The following is a 23,174-nucleotide window of genomic DNA, read 5'->3' as shown; positions in this document are numbered from 1 at the left end:
TCTAGCCTGCTTGGGCCCAGCCAGAGTCACCCCAATTGTCACGGCCCTCCTCCAGCCCTGCAGGGCTCCCCTGGGGGAGAAGGCTGCCACCACAACCCTGCTGTTCTGAAAGTGGGCCTTGGGGAAAAGTCACCATTATGCTGACCTTCACAGCCAGGGGCACTCACTCCTCCAGGGTCCAGGGAAGCAGGCTCTGACTTCCCTCCTGGAAGCAGCTTGACAGACACAGGCCCACTGCTCACAGAGGAAAGCCAGCCTCCCTTTGTGAGTACTTGTGTGTCCAGCCCTACTGACAGGCCGGTTGCGTGGGCTCAGTGGTTTCACCTCCCTGAGCCTCTGTCTCCTCATCTAGGACAGGGCGGGAGCAGTGCCCCTCGCGGAGGCTGGAGGAATGGCGTGTCTCATGGTCCCCAGTTGATAAATGGCAGCGGCTCTTAAGCGTCAGTCTCCAAAACTCCTGGAAGATTATTCTAGCACAGGGATGGAGGGCCGGGGGAGCTGTGGTTCCACCCCCGGAGATCCGGGGTGCACGGCTGCTGGGGCCGTCCAGTCTCACAGACGTGGACAAAGCCCGATCAGTGCGAGCTGCTGCAGAGACCCGCAAGAGTGGTGCCTCTGGGAGGAAAATGTCCCAACGCCACCCACAGGGTGGACCCAGTCCCCGTGATAGACTCCACCACATGTGACACCTCAGCCTCCCTGCAACCCTGAAAGGCGTGGAGGAGCTTGGGCTGTAGAGTCCGAACAGGGTTCAGATCCTGGCTTACTGGGCTCATGCCTCGGTCAAGTGTCTTCCCATCACTGAGCCTCAGTTTCCCTATTCTGGGGAAGACAATGTGCTTAAATAAAGCTCCAGTGAGATGGTTGAGTGTCATGGCCTTGCACATGCGAGCCCCCACTCACCGGTGAGCTCTGCACTCCTGCATTCCTCCCACCAGCCCAGCGCACTGGGAAGCACCCTATGCCTTTTGGAAGAACATGGAGAAAGGCTGCTTAAAAGGCTAGACAGGCTGGAAGATGCTGAGTTAAGGCTACCCAATGACAAGTGTCAGACAGACAGACGTCTGCTGAGCGTGCAGCCGTGGACTATCTCAGGAAGGAGAGGACGGAGGGAAGGTAGCAGCGCCAACCACGTCCCCCCATTGATGGGGAACCACTGGGCATTGTAGACAGCCCACTGTCACTGAACCTTATCCTTGGGCACCAGGGCAAGAAGACAAGAAGAAAGGTGGAGAAGGGGCCAGAGGACCCAGCTCTGGAAAAGGGAGGCTCCATCTCCAACTCCAGATAGGTCGCAGCTCAGAGCAAGAATCCAGATCAAAGGGGGAGATGTCCCCTGGGCACGAAGAATGTCATCACAGAAAGGTTCGCTGTCAGATCCTGCCCCGACTCCTAGGAAACCTCTGGTAGTGGCTGGGGAGGAAAGCACCTGGAGGCAGCCCATCGAGAGACCTCGGAGCAGCCTGATTTAGCATGGGGTTATGCCATGTTGTGAGGGACTCGGCCAGTGTTCCGGTAACGGTGAAAATCCTGGAGCTTTCCATAAATGAGAGCAGATTAGTCATGACCTGTGATGTCCCGCTCACTGCACTGCAAGCCTCTTTCTGAATTGGTGGGGGAAGGGGGGAGGCAATCCAGCCCCTGGGCTGGGAATTGGGCAAGCTGGGGCCTCATCTGTGCCACAGCTCGTGGTGGGGCTGGCGTCAGCCTGGAACCATCATCTGTCACCCAGGTGTGCTGGGGAAAGGCTGAGATTTGTAACCTCTGAGGACTTGAGGGGCCAAGCAAATGCTGTGGCTTTTCACCTAAAGAGGAGGGGCTGACGGGCAGCTGGTGTAGACGGCCATCAGACTCCCACCTGCCCTGAACTTGAACCTCTGTACAACAGACACAAGGTGGTCATCAAGAACTGTTCCTTCTCAAGTGGAGGACTGAGGGGCAGGGCCACAAGAGCCTGCCTTGGAGGCACCTGAGCTTACTTACGCTAGGACGGACCTGCCGCCGTGAATGAGCGCGTCCACCCTGTCCCCTGCCAGGTGTCCGGTGCCATGGGGCCGTGTGCAGTGACCTAGGACTGGCAGCAGGGAATAGCAAAGGCAGTCCTAACCTTATCTGACCTTATAAATTGGGTTACATTCCTGTTTGGCCAACGGGCCAAGAAAGTGATAACCCAGAGAGACACTGTGCTGCGGGGGTGAGCAGGTGTTTGAGGACCACGTGGACACAGGAAATCATCCTGCTGAAAGAGGAAAGGGTGAAAAGGAGAGACAGAAAGATGGAAGCCCCCCCCCCCCCGATAGGTTAAGCTTCTCTCTGGGAGCTGTACCTTCCCCTGCAAAGGCTCCTTTGCAAAGAGACTCCAGGTGGGAGAAAAGGCAGAGGAGCAGCCCACAGGGAGATGCAGGGGTCCGGCGGGGGCCAGCAGAGGAGGCTGTCTGGTGGAGAGGACACAGCAAACAGGAATTCAGCTGTGCCCTGGTGAATGAGGTGCGCAAGCCCCCCCACACACACACAAACACCCCCCAGGCCCGACATGCAAGACTGCCCACAGTTCTGTGCGCCCTTGTAATTGGATTCACCATGGACTATTTGGGCTGGACGGCATTTTTTGTTAAACATGTCAGCTTCACATTGGGTAAGTGCGTGTGCCCTGATTTTAGTCACCCCCTGACACTCACTGATGGAGGCTCCGGGGCGTCATGTTCACAGACCTGGCAGCTCCAGATGTGCCCCAGATGTGTCTGCAGCTTGATGTAGGAGGTGCGGGTAAAGCTGGGATCGGACCCTCCTGAGCCAGTGCTCACAGTGTCCGAGATGCCCTTGCTTCCTCCGAGTGTCTGGTTGTTTGCGGCTGTTGCTAAATCTCACCCCTTTTCTTCTGAAGCAGGGGACGTCTGTATGCCACGCTGGGGCCCAACTGGCGGGTTCCGGTTCGGAATTCTCCCAGAACCCGGAGCTGCGTCTACAGGTATCCATTTGTTGTGTGCTCGTTTACTTGACAGCTAGCTCTAGGCTGCTCGGTGGATGCCAAGCGCTGTGCTCCCGGCTGCTGGATAAGCCACAGTCCAAGAGGCTGCTGCCACGGGAGACAGAGACTGAACCGATAATCCCAGATCCCTGATGGTCCCAGAGAGGAGGTGGGCTGTTCTGCAAGGGGAGAGCAGGGAAGGCCTCTGTGGAGAAGTGACTGGAAGAGTGATAGGAAGGATCCAGGTACAGGGAGGGGAGGTTCAGGGATGAGTGCACCCCAAGTCGAAGGGAGGCAGGAAGAGCAGGGTGGCTTGGGGAGTGAGAGAGGGGAGGGGTGGAGATGCGGCCCCACCCGGGGGCAGGGGTGGGGGGGTGACAAACAGTGGCATGACCAGGTCATCATGGCCGTGGCAAGGAGAGCTGGAAAGCATGCAGGAGGAAGGCAAGGCTGGCCTGAGGGAGGCCAGGGAAGAGCACTGGGCAGTCGCTCAAAGGGAGAGCAAGTTCTGCCTAAGGTGCGGGGAGTGAGATGGCTGATCGGGGCCGAGAGGCATACGTAGGACTTGGGGTCGGTACATCCTTGGGATCGAGTAGGTTGCAGGGGTGGAGAGGAGAGAGGAGAAACCCCCCAGGTCTCTGGTTCAGGCAGCCACATGGATGGTGGTACCGTTTACCCACCTATGGAGGAAGAGCAGCTTGAGGAAGGGCACCCAGTTGAGGGAGATGCCTGTGGGAGACACCTACCCAGTGACCCGAAGCCATCCAGAGCCTCGGGGCAGGTCCCAGCCGGTGCTGCACTTGGCTGTCTTTGCCTGTAGGTGGCGCCTGAAGCCCTGAGGCAAAGGCACTGGGCTTGGCGGCGCTCCCTGGTCCCGCTTCTCACTCCAGCGCCACCTTCCCACACTTGCTCACTGCTCCTCCAGGCTGCTGCCAACACAAGGAGGGGCTGCAGGGCCCCAGGCTCCCCAGGTGGAGAGGAAGGTAGAAGCTCGGGAGGGCCAGGAGGAAGCCACCACTGAGATCAGGAGCAGGAGGCCATGCTCCTGGGGTCTGGGTTACAAGAAGCGCTGCACCAAGCCTAGGGCCTGAGGCGAGGGAGGTGAAAGTGTCCAGCTGTGGCCAATGCAGGGCTACCTGCCCTGATCATGTTGAGTCCTCTGGCCTGGCACAGCATCATGGACTTGGCAGTGGGGTGCTGGGAGGGAGAGGTGCCTGAGCGCGGCTCCTCCAGGGCAGTGTCTGACTGGTGGTCTCCCCCCAGCCCCACGGGCCCATGCATCTGTACGCTGGGGAGCTCGGCCACAGTGCCCACCATGGAGGGTCCTCTGAGGAGGAAAACTCTGCTCAAGGAAGGCCGGAGACCCGCGGTAAGTGCAGACCCACCTCTATCCAGAGGCAGCAGGGCCCTTGGGGAGGTCCCTGGGCTCTGGCTCTGGCTGTGCCACTGAGTGGGCGAGGGCCTCACTCCCCACATCTGTAAACTGGGATACAATAGTGCCTATGTCTCCGAGGACTCAGCAAGACTGTCACATATGGCTGTGCACACAGCGAGCATGTGGTGACCCAGAGCTGTGACGAGGGCGAGTGGAAGCCTGCAGACCCCCGGGCTTTGGGTTGGAACTACCCCTGAGAGGGCTGGCACAGCCTGTGCCTGGTCCCCAGCTGCAGGTGCCCTCTTCCCCCGCGGCAGCAGCATCAGGAGGCCTTTGAGGCTCTACCATTTGTTCCCTGGTCACCTATGCCAGACCCCCAAGTCACTGGCTCCATGACCTCCCCCACGGCAGGGCCTCAGCCACATACAGGGACCCCTGAACTGTTACCACGGAGCATCCGTGCAAGGGTTTCCTACCAACAGACCGTGGGTTGCGTCTCCAGGCAGCATCCGCTATACCATCTGCTCTGCCTTCCTGTTCCTGCTCTGGCTCTTGCCCGTGGAACCCCCTGAAACCACCCCCTCCTATCTGTGCCCACTATGAAGGTGCCAGGGTGCCAGCCCAGCTGTCCCCTCCAGATGCTGCCCTGTCTGCAGGTGCCAGTGGCTCATGGGTAAGGGGAGTCTTCAACCCCAGCCCTAGGCTGCCCTTCGTCCTTGGGCCCAGATTCTCACAGAGCGTTCTGTGACATGGGGCCCTAGATCTGGCCTGTTGTACAGACCTGCCTGCTTCTCTCCCACACTCAGAGTTCAGGCCTCGGTCATTCTGAGTCAGGGCGAGACAGTGTCCTGCTAGCAGAGTTTTCCCAGATGTTGGCTGGCCCAGTAGTGAGTGATGAAGCCACTCCAGTGGGTCATGGCCTGTATTTGTGAGCAGAATAGAGTATAATGGAAAACAGCAGCATCCCATATGTATAATAAAGCTAAGTTCATTTCATGAAGCTTATTTCAGTTGGACACGTATGTGCATGTGTGTTCTGCACACATGTGGGTGTCGTCAGACACATCTGACAGCCCGCGCTGTCACTGTTGCCAGCCCCGGAGCTGCATTCAGCGTGGAGAGGGGCTCTTGTGGGCTGTGATTCAGAACGGTCGGCCTCGCTCCTCTCAACCTTGTTCCTTGCAGGAGCCGATACTTCCTTCACCTTTGCAAACCAAAAGGCTTGTTGAAGTGATTTTCCCTAAACCCAGGAGCAGAGCCCCCTGAAGAGGGAATCCCAGCCTTGTTGCCTAGAGAAACAGAAAGAATACCTGTAGCTCTGCCCTGTTGGCTTTTCCCCCCCTTCGAATCCTGCAGCTTCCCATGCGCTGCCATTCAGTCCCAGCCCGAGCACCCCAGTGCAGATACTATGGTTCGACTGGGCTATGGTTTGGCTTGTCCGTGTTTTGAAAATGTTTTTCTCCAGGACCTTCTTGGGCCCAAGTCACCTGAACACACAGAAATTAAGCCTTGGCACTGCCTTAAACAAGGTGAAAAAAATGCAAGGCTCTCGGAGTAAAGGAGCCAGAGAGGGGAGTCAGGGCTTAGAGCTCAGAGGCACTAATGAGAAGGCTCTCCCTCCCCCAGACCCTGGCCGGAGGTGACACTGATGCCTGTGGGGGCAGGGAAGAGATGATGAGGCCCATGCTGGCACTGGTTGGCAGGAAGGGAACACCCTTCCACCCTTGTGGCTGGGAATCAGGCAGGGAGGGGGTGCTCCACTCCCCCCCACCACCACCACATGCAGTGTTGCCACCCTGCCTTCCCTTCCTCCATAGCTGTCCTCATGGACCAGGTACTGGGTCATACTCTCGGGATCCACCCTCCTGTACTACGGAGCCAAGTCCTTGCGGGGCACAGACAGAAAACACGTAAGTCCCAGAAGAGGACTCTCCATACTGGGACTTCGGGTGGTTGAGCTGGGGGGGGGGGGGGGGGAAGGAAACTTTCCAGGCCCAGCTCGGCTTCCCCCGGGAGTGAGGGGCATTGGCCTTCTAGTTATGCTGTTGTTCTTCCCCAGTACAAATCCACACCCGGCAAAAAAGTCTCCGTGGTGGGCTGGATGGTGCAGCTGCCTGACGACCCCGAGCACCCCGATATCTTCCAGCTGAATAACCCCGACAAAGGTAGGCAGCCCCGGCGCTGGGTGCACACGACTTTTCTCCACCCTCTTTCCTTCGTCTGCTAAATGTGCATTTTGAAACAATAAGAACTTTGGGGGCTGCTGCTTTCCCTTTGCTTTAGGTTGTGATCAGAGGGCACCACACTAGTCTGTGAAACCAGTGTAACCACTGAGCCGTGGGCATGGCACGTGGCTGCAGGAACCCTTTTGTGGCCTCACCTGTGGCTACTGGGGCTCATCACCTTTGAAGCTATAGCCTTAGGGGCTTGGAATAAATAATATAATGCTGCATAAGGCAGGGACCATGTGGCTAGAAGGGTCTTGGGTCTTGGGAGACTTCAGAGACATCCCTGACATGAGACTCTCACAGTATCCCGGTCCAAGGCCAAATCAGAGAAGAGCCCTTTTACAAAAGCCCCAACTTTAACTTGTCTGGTCATCTCCCATATCTTCCTGGTTCCATCTCTCCCACGTGCCCATGTTGCGTGGAAGGAGAGGTTCACGGCGCCATCTTGTCCAGAAGTCCTATTTGCATTGGCCTTGCTATCAAGGAAATGGCAATCAGAACCACAATGAGATATCACCTCACACCTATCAGAATGGCTAAAATCAGAAAGACAAGAAATAACGAGTGTTGGTGAGGATATAGATAAAAAGGAACCCTTGTGCATTGTTTGTGGGAATCTAAATTGGTGTAGCCACTGTGGAGAAGAATACGGAGGTCCTTCAGAAAATTAAAAATAGGAATACCATCTGATCCAATAATCCCCATTACTGGGTACTTACCTAAAGAAAGTGAAAACACGGGGCGCCTGGGTGGCTCAGTTGGTTGAGTGACTGCCTTCAGCTCAGGTCATGATCCCGGACTTCCAGGATTGAGTCCCGCGTCGGGCTCCCAGCTCCTTGGGGAGTCTGCTTCTCCCTCTGACCTTCTCCTCGCTAATGCTCTCTCTCATTCATTCTCTCTCAAATAAATAAATAAAATCTTTAAAAAAAAAAGAAAATGAAAACACTAATCCAAAAAGATATTCACCCTTATGTTTATTGTATTATTGATAATGGAAGCAACCTAAGAGTCCTTTGATAGATGAATGGAGAAGGAAGATGTGATAACACACATACACATCACACACACTCACACACACACACACACACACACACACACCATAAAAATATTACATAACCATAAAAAAGAATGAGATCATGCCCTTTGTGATGATGCAGATGGACCTAGAGGGTGTTATGCCAAGTGAATTAAGTCAGACTGAGAAAGACAAATGTGATATGATTTTCTTCATGTGGTATCTAAAAACAGCAACAACAAAAAACCAAATGAATAAACAAAAAGCAGTATCAGATGTATAAATATAGAAGATAAACTGATGATTTCTAGAGGGGAGGGGATGGGGAGATGGAAAAATGGGTGAAGGGGAATAGGAGATACAGGCTTCCAGTTATGGAATGAGTATGTCATAGGACTATGGTCAATGATATTTTACTAGAATTGTATGGTGATCATAGTAACTGCACTTGTGGTGAGCATAGCATAATGTATAAACTTATTGAGTCACTGCATCGTACACCAGAAACTAATGTAACATTTTGTGTCAACTATACTAAAAAATATATATATATATAAAAAGAAAAAGAATAGCTCACGCTTGTCTTCTTGGTAGCCCATGTCACATGACAAAACCCCAAAATACCGGGGTCTTGGGTTTTAGCCAGGCAAAGTCACTGGGACTGTCAGGCCTCCAAGCATCTTTACATCTTCTCAGGAATGTTCTAGTGCGAGGTTCACGTACATACAAATCACCTGCAGAGCTAGTAAAAATTCAGGTTTGGATTCAGTGGATCTGGGCTGGAGCCCAAGGTCCTGCCTTTCTAACAAGCTCCCGGGTAATGCCGGTAATGCTGCCAGAGAGAGACTGCAGGGTTCCAGCCTTGTGAGCTGGGAAGTCAGAAAACAGGAAACCTCCAGTGGCCCAGGGACTGGAGAGGAGGGGAGCCAAGGTCTCTGCTCCACGTCTGAAAGGTTGAATGCATGCGCAGCTACACACACATCATAGCGCGTCCCAGTCTGGTCGCCCCTGGAATTTCTTCCTCAAGCTTCCAGGCTTGGGTTAGAAGTCATCTTCCTTGAGAAAGTAAATGTTGGGCCCACAGGAAAGCACTGTCCCCAAGCAGAGGAAAATACGATACCGAGGGTGGCCAGGGTCTGTGGATAGAATTCAAAGGGTTTGTGAACTCGAGTGGTGAAAAAAAAATTACATCTTTCTTTTCCTATGGACTCTCATGCCTTTATTTATGAGTATAGAACTACTAGAATGTTCACAACACCCGTGATTTTATGTCCAAGAAAAACCACAGATATTTTCTTATCACATGCAATTGTAGATTTCTGATGGCTCACCTCTCTGGAATTAACAGAGCGGTGTCAGACCTGCCCCTAGATAGATCTCGGTACTTGTGCATTAATAGAGGAGCACATCTAGAACTGTATTACTCAAGTGTTTTTTAGTAGTTTGATAACTGCATTTCGGTGGTATTGATCTCTTTCCTTTTTTTTTTTTTTTTTTTAATGCATTGGAAATGTTATTCTGAGGAAGGTCCACAGGCCACAGGCCTCACCAGAGTCCAATGCACCATGGCCCAGCAGTGGCTAAGAGCCCCGATCCACAGAGACACACCAGAGGCACCCAAGGTTCTGCCCCTGCAAGCCCCAAGCTTACACTGGGCTGCTCCTGACCGCCCTTGGTTTGGTTAACCTAAGTTCACGTTTATCTTCAGGCTCCTGTCGCAGGCAGACCCTCCCATGAGACCCTCCCTCTTCCTAACCCACGGTTTCCTCTGCCCATCAGGCAATGTTTACAAGTTCCAGACTGGTTCCCGGTTTCATGCAATACTGTGGCACAAGCATTTGGACGATGCATGTAAAAGCAACAGGCCTCAGGTAAAGTCGCCAAAACCCTTCTTGTCTCTGGAAATATCTCTCCCACCCTTAGGACTAAGGGTCCATAGAGAACAGGGCTCCTTTCTTCCCTCAGAGCCTCTCAGCTGTGCTCCTGGGCACTGTCTTTTGAGCAGCCTTTTTCCATGAGACAGGGCACCCTCTGCTCAGCTGAGAGCTAAGTCTAGCTCCAGACCAGAACTGTGAACCTGGTCCCATGTCTTTCCCACTAAGGAAAACAGCACTGAAACATCCATCGGGCACAGTTGGGTGACAGATGCAATATGGCCCCAAGGCTGAGGATACAGCACCCATTTAGACCATGTCCCCCAAAAGCGGATTCGTGGGCGTACTCCACACTGACAAAAGGGCCTCCCTGCCCACAACCCTTAGGAATAATACTATCAGCTAATGCTGGGAGCCAGCCACGGCTGCTCCTCGGGGTCTCTGCGCCAGCGGGACCGCTGGTCTGCACCTCACCCAGGCCCAGGCACGGCGGGCAGTGTTTTACCTGCGGGAATCAGCGGAATCCTTCCAGCGCCCCGTGAGGCACGTTTCTCTTCCCGTCTCCATTCTGTGCTGAGGACATTGAGGCTCAGAAAGTGGCAGACACTCATTCAAGGTCCCAAGGTGAATGAGCTCTAACCCCAGTCTGCCGGCCACCAAAGTCTGGACTTGCTGCCCCGAGCTCCCTACCCTTGCACTTCCCAGAGGGCCCCCAGCTAGCTCAGCCTTCCGAGGTTGAGCTGAAGGCGCCGGAGCACAGCCTCGCTGTCGGGCTTCTGAGAGGCTCAGCTGCCCCAGCCCTCAGCACCCAGCGGGGCAGGCTGCACGTTTCTGCCCCTGGGAGTCAGGGCAGGGGCGGCGTTTGGCTGCTGGTGTTCCGTCCCTCAGCTTCCCTTTCCGTGTGCCCCAGGGACCAGCCAGAAGAGGGCGCTGCGGAATGGGTCCCTCTCAGTCTGGGGACAAGGCAAGCCCCAGAACTTTAGAATAGGCTGTGCCAGCTTCAGGCGGTAGCAACTGGGAGGCACCAGCTCTGAGATGTGAGGGGGGCCCTCAGCAAAGGCTGGTTCACGCCAGGCATTTGGGTCTGGGAGGCTGCTGGCGACAGCACAGTCACGGACTTTGGGGTCCCTCCGAGTGCTTCTCGGAAATCAGAGGGAAGTCTCGGTTTGGTCCTGCTCAGGATTTTCATCTGTAACGTCACATGAGAACATACGTGACAAGCTGGTCAGATTACAGATGATGGGAAGCTAGAAAGCAGAAGTAGTAAAAAGTTATCGACAAAATAAAACAGTAGGAAAGACTGACAAAGGGAAAATGCAAAGTAGCACAAAGCAGCTTGAGGTAAACTGCATTTGAGTCCCCTTACTCATCTGTCTGCCTGCCAGTATTTGTCCCGGTGATAGACGCACACGTGTCCACAAAGGTCTGTGGCTAAGAATGTTCACTGCAGGGACACCTGGCTGGTTCAGTCATGGAGGCGTCCAACTCTTGCTTTCAACTCAGGTCTTGATCTCAGGGTCATGAGTTCAAGCCCCACTTCGGCATGAAGGCTACTTTAAAAAAAATGTTCACTGCAGCACTGTCCTTGATAGAAAAAAACTGGAAACCTCTGTGGCTGTCAGTAAATCCATATTGTGTGACATCTGGTAGCGATTAGAAAGACAGAAGCAGATCTGTGTGTGGTATCCTGAAAGGGGCCCCAAGATACAAGTAAAAAGCAAAGTCTAGGGGCACTGGGCTGGCTCAGCCAGTAGAGCCATGAGTCTGAGCCCCATGTTGGGCATAGAGATTACTTAAAAAATAAAAAATTTAGACAGGGGCGCCTGGGTGGCTCAGTGGGTTAAAGCCTCTGCCTTCGGCTCAGGTCATGATACCAGGCTCCTGGGATCGAGCCCCGCATCGGGCTCTCTGCTCGGCAGCGAGCCTGCTTCCCTTCCTCTCTCTCTGCCTGCCTCTCTGCCTACTTGTGATCTCTGTCTGTCAAATAAATAATAAAATCTTAAAAAAAAAAATTAAAAAGGAAAGGATAAAACATATGTAAGGGCCATCTCATTTGTATTAAAATACATAAGCTTATTTGTAATATATATGTTTGTCTCTGTATATGAGATTTCTAAAGTGATGTGCAGGAAGCTATCGTTCATGGTGTCTAGAGTGCTTATGTATGTTTTTTTGCATTAAAAAATTTAACTACTCGTCTCCACAACAGGAAGGCCAGGGGTTTCGGCCGACAGTCACCTCAAGGTGATGCAAACTAAACAAGGCCCCAGGTCACATTAAGAGAGGAGGAGTGCCCTGACCTTTCCCAAACTAGTCACACTGGGTGTGTCTGGGGCTGCAGCAGGGAGCAGGAAACGGGTCAAAAACCACTTGGCAGAGCAGGTGTTTGGTCAGAAAGACAAATGGGTTGAACTTCTTTATGGCAAATGTGGTGTTGTGCTGTGGCAAAGTTCTGCAACTTTTAAGTATTTTTGACCTAGCCAAGAGGGACCTTTTATTTGTTTCTACCTTTTCCCCCTTTTTATTTCAAATTTACTTGCCACCACATATTCCTGCCCTGTGCTGCATGTGATCATAAAGAGCTGGCAGCGGCCCACTCTCCCACCCTGTGGCGGCATGCGGACCTGCAAGGAAAGACAGCACAGAACCGCGTCTGTGCCCGTGGAAAATCCCGGAGACTGGGACCAGTTTTCTTTTTGGTGGACTTGCATTTCTTAAATTTGCTTGTACTAACACTGAATATGCTTAAACCTTAATATAACCTGTGTAAGGTGTAAACCACAGCTAGAAAAACACATACCGCTCGCGGCCCGCCCAGCCTAAGGGCAGGACCTCCCTCCCCCAGAGACCTCTTCCTAACTCAGTGTGCCCCCCATCTGCCTGCACCCCCTAACCACACTCCTGATGGATTTACTGTTCCTTTAAAATGTTAGCACACATATTTGATTCCTTCATATATTGTCTGGAGTACATTTTTTAAAACATTTTTAAAAATAGAACCATAACGGGATATTTTCTTCTGTGACTTACTTTTCTCCTACAGTGTGTTCCTCAGATTCATCTGTGTCCATGTGTGTAGCTGTCATTCATTTATTTGTACTGATTTTTTTTAATTAATTCTTCTGGCAGTGTTCCCAGGAATGATTTCCTGCTTTTTGCTATTTTGAACAGTGCTGCTGTGACCGTTCTTACAGCTATCTCCTGGTGCAAGGAGATGCACTTTTTTTTCCCCATTCATCACTTTGACCAAATTGAAACCAAGATGGATTTGTTTTTGATGAAATTGCTTCTCATCAAATCTCCCAGAACCCTACAGCAGAGCCGGGTGGGGGAGCCTGGGGCAGGGGGCAGCTTGGAAGGGAGAGGGAAGCACACTGACCTTGGGCTGGTGGTCTTCCAGCAAAGGGAGCTGGGACTGGGTCCTGGGAACAAAGCTATGGGAAGATCTTGGGGGTCCCAGCGTCCCGATCTCTCCTCCTGGTGCTCCTGCTTTCAGTTCCCACCCTCTCAGCACCTACCTCTGCCCGCTGGTTTCCCTTCCAGAGGCTTGGGCCCATCCCTGCAGAACAGGCTCCCTTTCCGCTCCAAGGGCAGTTCTGTTCTGCCACCAGGCTGGTAAACGAGAGCGAGGGCTCTGGGGCCATGGCCTGCCATCTGCTTGAGGTGGGCTCCTCCTCTCTAAGCCTCAGGGTCCTCATCTTTGTCATGGGGACTCCTCCAGAACCTGCCTCCTGGGGTGTCATGAAGACTAGAGGAACGATGATGTCAGGTGCCTGGCACAGCGGTCACTTGACAGACAGCGGCCGTGGTTCCGGCCGGGCCGTCTTCCCACTCTCCCTGCTCATTCGGAGACTCGCTGGGAAAGACCTGATCCCTTCCCTTAGGGGCACCCCTTGTCCCATTCCCAAAGGTTGGAACTTTGACCAGAGGCTGAGCTTTCTCTTCCAGGTACCTGCGAACCTTATGTCATTTGAATAAGTCTCTGCAGGACTTGGCGTGACTTCAGAGGCTCCTGGGAGCCCAGCCTGGGACTGGTGGCGAAGCGCATGTCCTGGGCACAGGCTCTCGGCCAGCGCGCTGGATGACTCACGGCCGGACTCGAGGGGCCTTGGCCGGCGGCCTCACCGCCCTGAGGGCTCTGCCAGCGCCGGGCCCACCTGCCAATCCCCAGCGACTCTCACGCTACTCATTCTTCAGCACCACCCCACGAAGCCGCGGTTGGGCCCCAGACTCTGCACCCCACCCTCCCTCTCTGGGCCCTCGTCCGTCCACCAGCTGCTGCTTCGACTAGAGAGCATCCGGCCCACGTTGGGTCCCCCATGCTTTCTCCTGCACAAGAGTGGATAGTGTTAACCTGCATGAGGGGCCAGAGAGAAGGAACAGGCTATGGAGGAACAGGCTTTTTATACCCCAAGTGCACGGGGTTGCTCGCCCACAGGGCTGCCTCAGATTTTGTACAACCCCCAAAGCGTCCTCTGCGTGTGCGTGCCATATACGTGTGCGTGCGAGCGAGTGTGAACTCTTCAAGAAACATGCATTTTGGCACAAGACTTGTGACATCACACCCTCCATTCGCTTTGAGGCCCTGCTTTAACCTGACATGACAGCCTTGTCCACCGAGGAAGGTCAGAGTGAGAGCCCGGATTCCTCCTGTGTTAAGGGTTCCTTGCATTCTTTTACTGTAAACAAACAATGCCTTAAATTGTGTCTTGTTTTCTGTTCCAATGGGTGCTATTCATCTGGAAGGTCTGCTCTCTGGGCCCCCCGGGTCCCTTCCAGGCCTTGTTGCTGTTGGCTCTTCTGAGACAGGACCCGGCTTCACTGTGGACTGGGCTGGTCTGCTTGCTCCCTCCCGCCCCTCTCCTGCAGGGTCTGAAAGCCCTTGTCTTCTTCCCCAGACCATGCCAGAGTGGGAAGTTGTGACAGTTTCTCCCGGCTTCCTAGGAAGCCCTCGCAGGCTGCCGCGCTCACACACGGAAGCGCTGTGCACGGCCTGTCCCGCAGGCTGAGGTTTGCTCCCATCATCTACTGCCAGGACGGGGCCCACCGGCATTCCTGGTTCCACTGGGGAGCTGAGTGACACTGAGGCCTTAAGCTCCCCCAGTCTTGCCCCCAAACGCAGTCACCAGCAAGTTCTCCACATCCAAGTCCAAGGGCACAATTGTTGATGACCATGGTGACAAGAGAGCAAAGCCCCGGGGAGTGAACGGTCCCAGCTCTGCATTCAGTTAAGCGCTTTTTCTCATGGACAATGTCCTTTATCTGTCACTGTCTGTCTTATTTTTAAGTGACTTTTATTTTGCACAAATACATCTTTATTCAAAACAATGAAAACTTAGCTTTATTTATGGTAGCTTTACCACCATAGCTTCTTTCCCTCCCTCCCTCTCTAATCTGGGTGCCCGAATTCTGAGAAGGAGACCCTGAAATGGTTTTCTGAATTCCTGGGTCCTTGTTGCTGTCATGGTTTCCGAGCTCACACCGATCAGACATCCCTTAAGAGTTTCTGGGCAAGATGCTTCAAAACAACATCTTCACCAGTAAACTGTGATAGGTGAATTTTAAAACTACCAAAGGACCCACCACTGTATTTTGATCAAACGGTGACAACTTTCCTGAAAATTCCAATGAATTGAATCTTATTTTATGGTTGAGGCTTAGTGTGCCCAGCAACTAACCCTCCTATGGAGCAAAGTCTAGAATATTCTTGTGCCAGGAGAAGCTCCAGGTGGTAAGGTTGGTGCCATCCCACCTTGGCCGTGAGTGCTCTGCGTGCCTGCGAACAGCCGGGGGACAGCCGCGTGCCCCAGTTCACGCTAGTGACTACTCAACTGGGCATCCGGAGGCCGAATGACAACACCAAACACTCCAGCAGCTCTCACCAGAACCAAGCAGTGTTAACGCCGCTTTAACCTACACTGATCTGATTCTGCCTATTAATATATTTTGAAGTCTTAAGTTCGGAGGAAAGCGCCAAAATGGAAAATCAGCCACTTATTTTCCTTGGGTTTCTCCACTCCTCAACTCTCCTGGCTCTTCTCGTATGAAATTCTATAGATGCCAAACCAAGAACCTCAGAATTTCAGGCTCCCTTCAGTCAGTGCGTTTTCTGCCCTTTGCACATTTTTCTTACCTTTTGCAAAAATTTTCTTCTGAGCTGAATTTGAAATAGCACAATTGCAATTCTTTTCAAAATGTTTAGTCTTCTCACTGATTGAGACTGATCTTACATCCCCTCCTAGAAACATTTGTAGCTTGGACTCTTGAAGAATCTGCTTAGGCCTTGTTGGTACAGGCCTTTAAAGCTGGTAAGAACCTCAAACGTACGGGAAGAGTCCTAGAGACAGGCCAAAAGATACTGGGTTCTCCCAGGCTGGACGTGGGGCCCAGCATGTAAGTGCTGATTTATCTTCCCAGCATTGGTTTGTCCCTCAGGCAGCGGGTGAGGAGGCCCTCAGGCTGGCACAGAGGAAGCCAGGTACAAATCCCAAAAGGGAAAAGTCCATGGCTTTATTCTCACCCCATAGGGAAGCATTTCTGGTTTATGTTCTTTGACTGTCCATAATGCATCAATGTTTGTGAAACCATCAAAGGTGATCAATGTCTTGCATGTGTATGCTGGTTGTTGGTTTTTTTGCTTTGTTTTGTTTTGTTTTTGAGCAAACAGATCATGGTGCCCCAAAGTGAAAACTATAGAATGCTGTCTAGAAATCATAGACTAGGTAGTTGGTATCATTATGATTCCCCAAGAACCTCATGCACCTCTCCCTGGGAATAATTTCTGGCCCTCTCAGTTGGAACATGTTTTATAGCTCAAGGTCAGCCATGTGCATTCTGACAACTAAAATGCTTCATGGAGGATTGATTCCGTGGGGAGCAGTAGAAATAGTGTTCTGAGTGTGCCCAGTGAGAGAGTGCGGCCTCCCTTTCCTTCCTGAAGAAGCCCATTCATCACCCTGTCTTGCCATGGAATCTAAAGAGGAAGATACTCAAAGGCATTCTGTTTAGGAAAGAACCCACTCTCTTGCCAACTGAGTTTATAAAGCTTTTGGTTTTCCTTACCAAGATTTCCTTTCATCATCTTCCTCTCCCACCTCCTGAGCGCAAGACGTGTATCTTTTAGGATGCCATTTTACAAGTGGAAAACAATCCATGAAAATGGGAAACCTTTCACAAGTGCGGTCTGATTTCATTCCACAGGTGGGGTCTACAGCTCAGCACCCCCATCGCTAATGCTTGTAACAAGGTGAACATTGCTAAAAACACAACCTAACTTACTTTGCATGACTTCATAAATGGCTTTACCCAGCCTCACATCATACTGACATGTTGTGTGATGTCATTTTTTACAGAGAAAAAAAAAATTACAAGAGTCTCTTGGAAATAACATTCTCTGCACAAAACCACCTGTTTGTGCATTCATTCATTCGTTCATTCATGACTCTAGTGAGTGCTTCCTGAGTGCCAGGCTATGGCTGGGATATGCCATCAGTGGCTGAGAACAAGCAGAGCTGGTCCTTGCCCTCGTGGAGCTGACCACACTCCACAAGTAAACAGTCCTCACCATGGCATCTCCTCCGGCAAGACCCTGCCTCTCTCCTAACACTGGGTAGAGACCCTGTGCACATTCCTCCAGGAAGGGTTCAAAACACTCATCAGACTGAATGGCCTCTTGATCTGTGAGTTCACCTGCAAGGAGAACTAGATGGAGTCGCTGTCCTAGAGGCTGGTTGTCGCAGAACACCCAGGCACAGAGCTATGGCCGGGCGCGCTGCGGAGGACTCTGAGATGGAATGAGAAAGCAGGGTCAGAACGTTCACAGTATTTACTCCAGAGGCTTCTCAGTTTTAATTTCAGTGTTAAATGCAAATACAGCGTAAGCGAGAGCTGCAGTTCCTTGGGTGTTGGGAACTTGTACTGTGGACCACCTTGGAGTCCCGAGCTGCACAAGGGTGGGTACGCTGGGGGCAGCCCCGAAATCCCTGTTTGCAGCAGCGTGAAGAACCATCTGTCCGTTCTATAATCGTTCATCTCTTTACCCATTTCTGAACGACTGTGACCATTCGGTAATGAAATATTAGTCATTAATTTATTAGTATGGTATAATCTTTAATAAATTTCGTGCCAAAATGCATGGTTTTTCACTTAGCATTCAAAATGTTGCGTAGAGAGTAGTTTTCAATTTCTTATGTATTCCTCAAAGTAAGTTGAAAAATCAGTTTCTACATTTTAATTCGTTTCTTGTTAAATCTGTTGCACTCTCCCTGGCTGTCTTTTTTTTTTTTTTTTTTTTTCCAGCAGACCCCCCTGCATGCAGTTGTGTAAGGACTTTCTCTAATTCTTGTGAATTGTCTCACCCGCAGTAACCACTGAACATCAGCCCTCTGTGGGATTCTTTAGATTTTTGGTGAAGTATTTTGTTACCTCAGTCTTGTATCAAGTTGCTGTATTTTTCAGCTTGTTACACTGATAATTGTTTCACTAATTAAATACTTTAATGTACAAACATCTTTGTTTACTTTGAGATTAAATGTGTTTTCCAATGAACATTGCTCAACTTATTATTCACGTGCATTTACTTAGTAAACTATTACTGTGCCAGATACAGAGATCAAGGAGGTCTGGGGCACTCAGAGCCCAGCTCAGATGTTACTAGAACATAAATGACAAATGCCCTCAGGAAGGGACAGAGTCAGTGCTTTGGGCACTCAGAGAGGGAGGTGGAGGATCTGGGGAGGGGACAGGGGCATTTGGAGATTCATTTCAGAGATTGCTGAACACATGGAGGACGGGGGAGGCAGGAAGACAGAAAGGAGAAGGAGCGGGATGAAGTTAGGAAAAGCAGCCAACCCAGTCTCACTGAATAGAGGATTTGGGGGGAGTAATGGGATCCACGTCTGAATAGATATGTTGGGGGAGTTCAAGATGTAAGGCAAAAACCAGAAACCCACTCTAGTTTGCTTAAGAAAAGGGGGGACTTTCTTACACGACTGTCTCATGGAAACGTCTGGGAGGACCAAGGTGGAGTCTCACCGGGCTGGAAAGAGAAGTGGGAAGCCTCCTACCTCTTTCTCTCTCCCCTTCATTCTCTATCCAGATTGGCTTCTCTGCTGGAATGTGCAGCAGCCAGGAGCCCAGGCGTTACAGTGAAAGCGTTGGGAAAGTCATCAGGGGGTCTGTGCCAGTGACCGGATCCAAACTGATCACGGGAGCCCTGGCCCTGCCTGCCTCAGTTTCCAAAGCTACAGTGGCTGATTCTCCAGCACAGGCTCCCACACACACTCCTCAGGCTCTCCTCCAGCTCCCCAGCCTAAGCCACTACAAGCCCTGCTTGCAGAGGCGCCCTAACTTACCTCCTCCTCACGATTTGGATGGCACAGTGACCCCTCAGCTTGACCCAGGTAGGGACGCTGCCCTCAGCCCCAGTGCAGTGCTCAAGGGCTCTGAGACGGATGCGTCTGACTTGGGGAGGAGGTGAGGACGGTGAGGTGCAGTGGCTGTCACACCGGTGGAAAGAGTACATCGCATCCAGTTGAGACTCGAACCCACGACTGGTCACCTGCAAAACACCAGCCCCTCTATTCTCACTGCGTCAGGCGCCACGAACGGCCACCAGGAGACAGCAGTACTTCCATTTAATGGGTGTAGAGATCCGCGAGCGAACGCAGACTGCCGTAAAACGCCTATTTAGCCTTGAGGGCAGGTATCCTAACCCCGCGCGTCGCCCGCCAGGGCCTGCAGCCCGCGCAGGTGAGAAGGTGTGGGCGGGGCCGTGTCGTGGGCGGGGCTTGGGGTAAGCGGGCTGTGGGCGGAGCCCTGTCCAAGCTGGGTTGAAGGCAGCAGGAGTGAGCGAACCCTTGTACTGGGGGTTTTAGAGAAAAAGGGGCTCCGTGCCCACGGACGGGACACGGGGTGGGGCGGCCCCCAGAGGGACGCTGTGACGTGAGAAACGGCCAGGAGGCACTGAGGTGTGGAGGGACGACGCTCCCGGGAGCTGACCCTTTGGGTGAGGGCAGGGGCTGCGCGGAAGCTCAGTAGTGGAGGAGTAGGTGGGCGGGGCCTGGGCTGGTGCTGAGGGGCTAGGAGCGGGAGGGGCGTGGCTTCAGGCCCGACGCGCTGAGGACAGGGTGGGCGTTTAGGGTGTCTGGGCCCAACCGAGGTGAGGAGAGCCCACCCCGGACGTGGGGCCGGCGTGGGGAGGACGTACCTGGAGCTAGGGGCTGGGACGGGACCTAGACCCGGCTGAGGAGCGCGGGGAGGGCTGGGCTGAGGTTCGGGGCGGGCGCAGGGCGGGGCCTAGGCCTGGCCGAGGAGCCCGGGGTGGGGGGGGCGGGAGTGCGGGGCGGGGGGGGGGCGGGGTCTGGACCCAGTTGCGGGGCAAAGAGCAGGCTGGACTGAAGTTCGGGGTGGGGCGGGGGCGGGGCCTGGAGCCGGCCGTGGCGCGCGGGGCGGGGCATGGGCTGCGGCGTGCGAGCCGAGCGGCCGGCCGAGCCCCGCCGAGGCCCGAGCCCACCCGAGTGCGCCCGAGCCAGCGGCCCCCGCCCGGGGCGATGGAGCCGGAGCCCGGCGGGGCGGCCGCTGCGCTTCTGCGGCAGAGGAGGGCGGCGCTGCGGCGCAGGGGGTGCAGCTTCGAGAGCCCCAGGTACCGCGGCCGGGGAGGGGTGCGGCCGGGAGGGGCGGAAGCGGGGAGCCGGCCACGTGGTGGGTGGGGGACGTTCTGAGGGGGGGACCGAGGGCCGCGAGGCCGCGGCGCGGTAAGGGGTCTCTTCGGGGTCTGAGGGGATCCGGCGAGGAGCCAGGGCCGAGCGGCCGGGGGTCGAGGGAGGGCTGGGCCGTCCGCGCGTCAGGTGCGGGAGGGGGTCGCCCCAGAGAAGAACCAGCGAGTGTCGGGAACCCAGACCCGACGAGACGCCCCCAAAGCGTCGGTGCTGAGGCAGGCCCCGAGCAGAGCCGGGCTCCAGGCGGGTTTCGGACTCTGGGGAATGTGCCGTGCCGCCTCTTATAAATGCTCAAGGACAAGGTCGGGAAATAGCCCCCTGAAGTCCCAGGGAGGTCTCCCTCCTGCGGGAGCCTCCCTGCGCTGCCCCCAGGACCCAGGCCGGTGCCAGCCTCCCCATCCTGGCTCCGCAGGTAACGCACACCTGCTGCCTCGCAGCCCCGCCCATCCTGACACCTTGTGGCCCCCCAACACGCCGGGTCCCCGGGGCCCCTCCGACGCGCCGACGCCTTTCCTCTGCCGGGGGAGCCCTTGCCTACCCCAGCCCCCCTCGTTTGGCCTGGGGAACTCTCCTGAAACTGTCCTGTTGGGTTCCTTCTCCCTGGAGCCTTGCTCCACAGACACGCCTTCCACCCGCCCGGCTCTGCCAGACCCATTCTCTCAGCGGGCATTTTCTTAACTCCGAGTGCCTGCTCCGGCTCCAGCCTCGCGGGAGCCGGCCCTGCCCTTTTCCAGCCCCCGCCCCCTTTCCAGACGACTCCAGGAGCCTCCCCACCAGACTTTCTGTCTTTATTCTTCCACCTCTCAAGACCACAACCTCACTGGCCGCTGGAGGGGTCTTAGCACGACCCCCCTCTCCAGGAGTTCTCCATGTCCCACGGCAGCGATGGGGACTGGGGTGGGGCAAAGAGAAAGATAGGAGGTGGGACTCTGGCCCTCACTGAGGCCGCTTAAAGGGAATCAACAGCTAGGCTGACAAACCAGGATGCTTAATATGAGGTGGCAGGCCCTTGCCCTGCTCCCCTCACCCTTAGTGACCTGCTCCTAGCGGGACTGATGAGAGTGTAAGCCTCATCCCCACGGGGACCATCCAGTCCTGTTCACTACTCTGTCCCCAGAGCCTGCCTCAGGCCTGGCTATCTATTGAATGAATAAATGCCTGACCAGCTGGTAATTCTTTCCCTGTGCTGCGCTTTTTCTCACCTGTGCCTTTACTCCTGTCATGCTCTTTGCTCTACTTAGGCGAGTGTTTTTGGCTAAGACCTGCCCCCTCTTCCTCTGGGAGGTCTTCCCTGAACCCTGGGCTGAACTCTGTGCTGTGTCAGTAATCTCTGTATGTATCTGCTATTCCATGTCCCACTGCGTGGAACTACCTGGATAATAGTCTCCCCCACTAGACCAGAACAGGGCAAATAAGTTCTCTGTCCTTCTGTTGCTTATGCTTGCTGCTGGCGCACAGCGGATGGGAAAAAAATGTACCAAGGGATGAGGCTGAAGAGATGAGCCAAAAGCTGAATCCAGGCCTGAGGTAGAACATTTAGGTCAGAGCTGTCCAACAGAAATTGCCACAATAACGGAAACATTCTATTATTTGTGCAGTCGGATACCACAGCCACCGTTCCACCTGTGGCTCTCGAGCCCTGTTGAAATGTGGCTGGTGCAACTAAGGAATTGAATTTTAGACTTTATTGGTCTTTAAGTTAAATAGCCACGTGTGACCAATGTTTATGATTTTGGATAGCGCCAGTTTAGGAAACTTGACTTCCTCCAGCTTCTCACTTTTACCGCCCCACCCTTGGTCTCCATGACCTCACACCTGAAAGACAAAATGACTTCTAGAGGTTTGCTTCTCTATTTAAAAGTCCGTGGACATATCGTATAAACCTTAGAAATAATCCTTGCCAGTTCTCTGGTTATAAAAATAACTTCTTTATTTACAATTTATAATTTATTTAACCCATTTTTAAAAAAGAGTTTATTTATTTGACAGAGGGTACACAAGCATGGGGAGCGGCAGGCAGAGGGAGAGGGAGAAGCAGGCTTCTCACTGAGCAAGGAGCCCAACACGGGGTTCGATCCCAGGACCCTGGGATCATGACCTGAGCCGAAGGCAGACACTTAACTGGCTGAGACATCCAGGTGCCCCATTAACCCATTTTTTTTTTTATCGTACCTGCTGTGTATGACCAGTTTTCACTCTTACTAAGTCACATCAAATCTGTGTGCATTAGTCTGTGTATAAAGAGGTAATTTCCTTAAGATAAGTTCATGGAAGTGATGGAAATAATTGGATCTAAGAAAAGGGACATTTTAAAGACTTCTGAAGCATAATGCCAAATTGCCCACCAGAAGGTCATACCGGTTAACAGTTCTCCCGAGAGCATGTAACTTGTGCCTGTTTTTCCCAGCCACAGTGCAATGCAATATCGTTTATACATATGTGCTACAGTGGTCCATTTCTTTGGGAGTGAGGTGAAACTTTCTTCACATATTTATTTATAATTTCTTTTTCTTTGAAAATGAGATCTATTTGCATGCACTTTATCCATTTTCCCTTTGGAATGTTTATCTTTTCCTTATTGAATGGAAGCACTTTTTATTTATTGAGGAAATTAATTTTGGGGTGCCTGGGTGGCTCAGTGGGTTAAGCCTCTGCCTTCAGTTCAGGTCATGATCCCAGGTGCTGGGATCAAGCCCCACATCAGGCTCTCTGCTCAGCAGGGAGCCTGCTTCCCCCCCCTGCTGTGATCTCTGTCAAATAAATAAATAAAATTGTTTTAAAAAGGAAATTAATTTTTTGTGGCCAAATATGTAGTGTATTTCTTATAGTCCATTTTTTTTAAAGATTTTATTTATTCATTTGACAGACAGAGACTACAAGTAGACAGAGGCAAGCAGAGAGAGAGAGAGGAAGGGAAGCAGGGCCCCTGCTGAGCAGAGAGTCCGATGTGGGACTCGATCCCAGGACCCTGAGATCATGACCCGAGCCGAAGGCAG

At 53.1% G+C, this 23,174-nt stretch overlaps 2 protein-coding genes across 12 annotated transcripts in view; both read left to right on the top strand.

The window, feature by feature from the left end:
* RALGPS1 (Ral GEF with PH domain and SH3 binding motif 1) overlaps positions 1-18,007 on the top strand; it is a 269,975-nt gene extending 251,968 nt beyond the window's left edge. For 9 of the 10 annotated variants that reach the window (XM_059410787.1, XM_059410788.1, XM_059410790.1 and 6 more), the window contains 6 exons: positions 2,885-2,968; positions 4,232-4,337; positions 6,161-6,253; positions 6,403-6,508; positions 9,366-9,457; positions 13,409-18,007. In XM_059410787.1, coding sequence (XP_059266770.1) covers positions 2,885-2,968; positions 4,232-4,337; positions 6,161-6,253; positions 6,403-6,508; positions 9,366-9,457; positions 13,409-13,438 — 511 coding nt within the window. In that variant the 3' untranslated portion in view covers positions 13,439-18,007. The remainder of the gene's footprint in view (positions 1-2,884; positions 2,969-4,231; positions 4,338-6,160; positions 6,254-6,402; positions 6,509-9,365; positions 9,458-13,408) is intronic. The other variant, XM_059410793.1, reaches the window with a different exon arrangement.
* Positions 18,008-20,001: 1,994 nt separating this feature from the next.
* GARNL3 (GTPase activating Rap/RanGAP domain like 3) overlaps positions 20,002-23,174 on the top strand; it is a 143,658-nt gene continuing 140,485 nt past the window's right edge. For both annotated transcript variants that reach the window (XM_059410765.1, XM_059410764.1), the window contains exon 1: positions 20,002-20,102. In XM_059410765.1, the coding sequence (XP_059266748.1) occupies positions 20,011-20,102 (92 nt within the window). In that variant the 5' untranslated portion in view covers positions 20,002-20,010. The remainder of the gene's footprint in view (positions 20,103-23,174) is intronic.

Source organism: Mustela nigripes, chromosome 9 (assembly GCF_022355385.1).
Source record: "Mustela nigripes isolate SB6536 chromosome 9, MUSNIG.SB6536, whole genome shotgun sequence".
Taxonomy (NCBI): domain Eukaryota; kingdom Metazoa; phylum Chordata; class Mammalia; order Carnivora; family Mustelidae; genus Mustela; species Mustela nigripes.
Note: the sequence above shows the minus strand (reverse complement) of the source record. Positions and strands in the feature narration are given on the sequence as shown.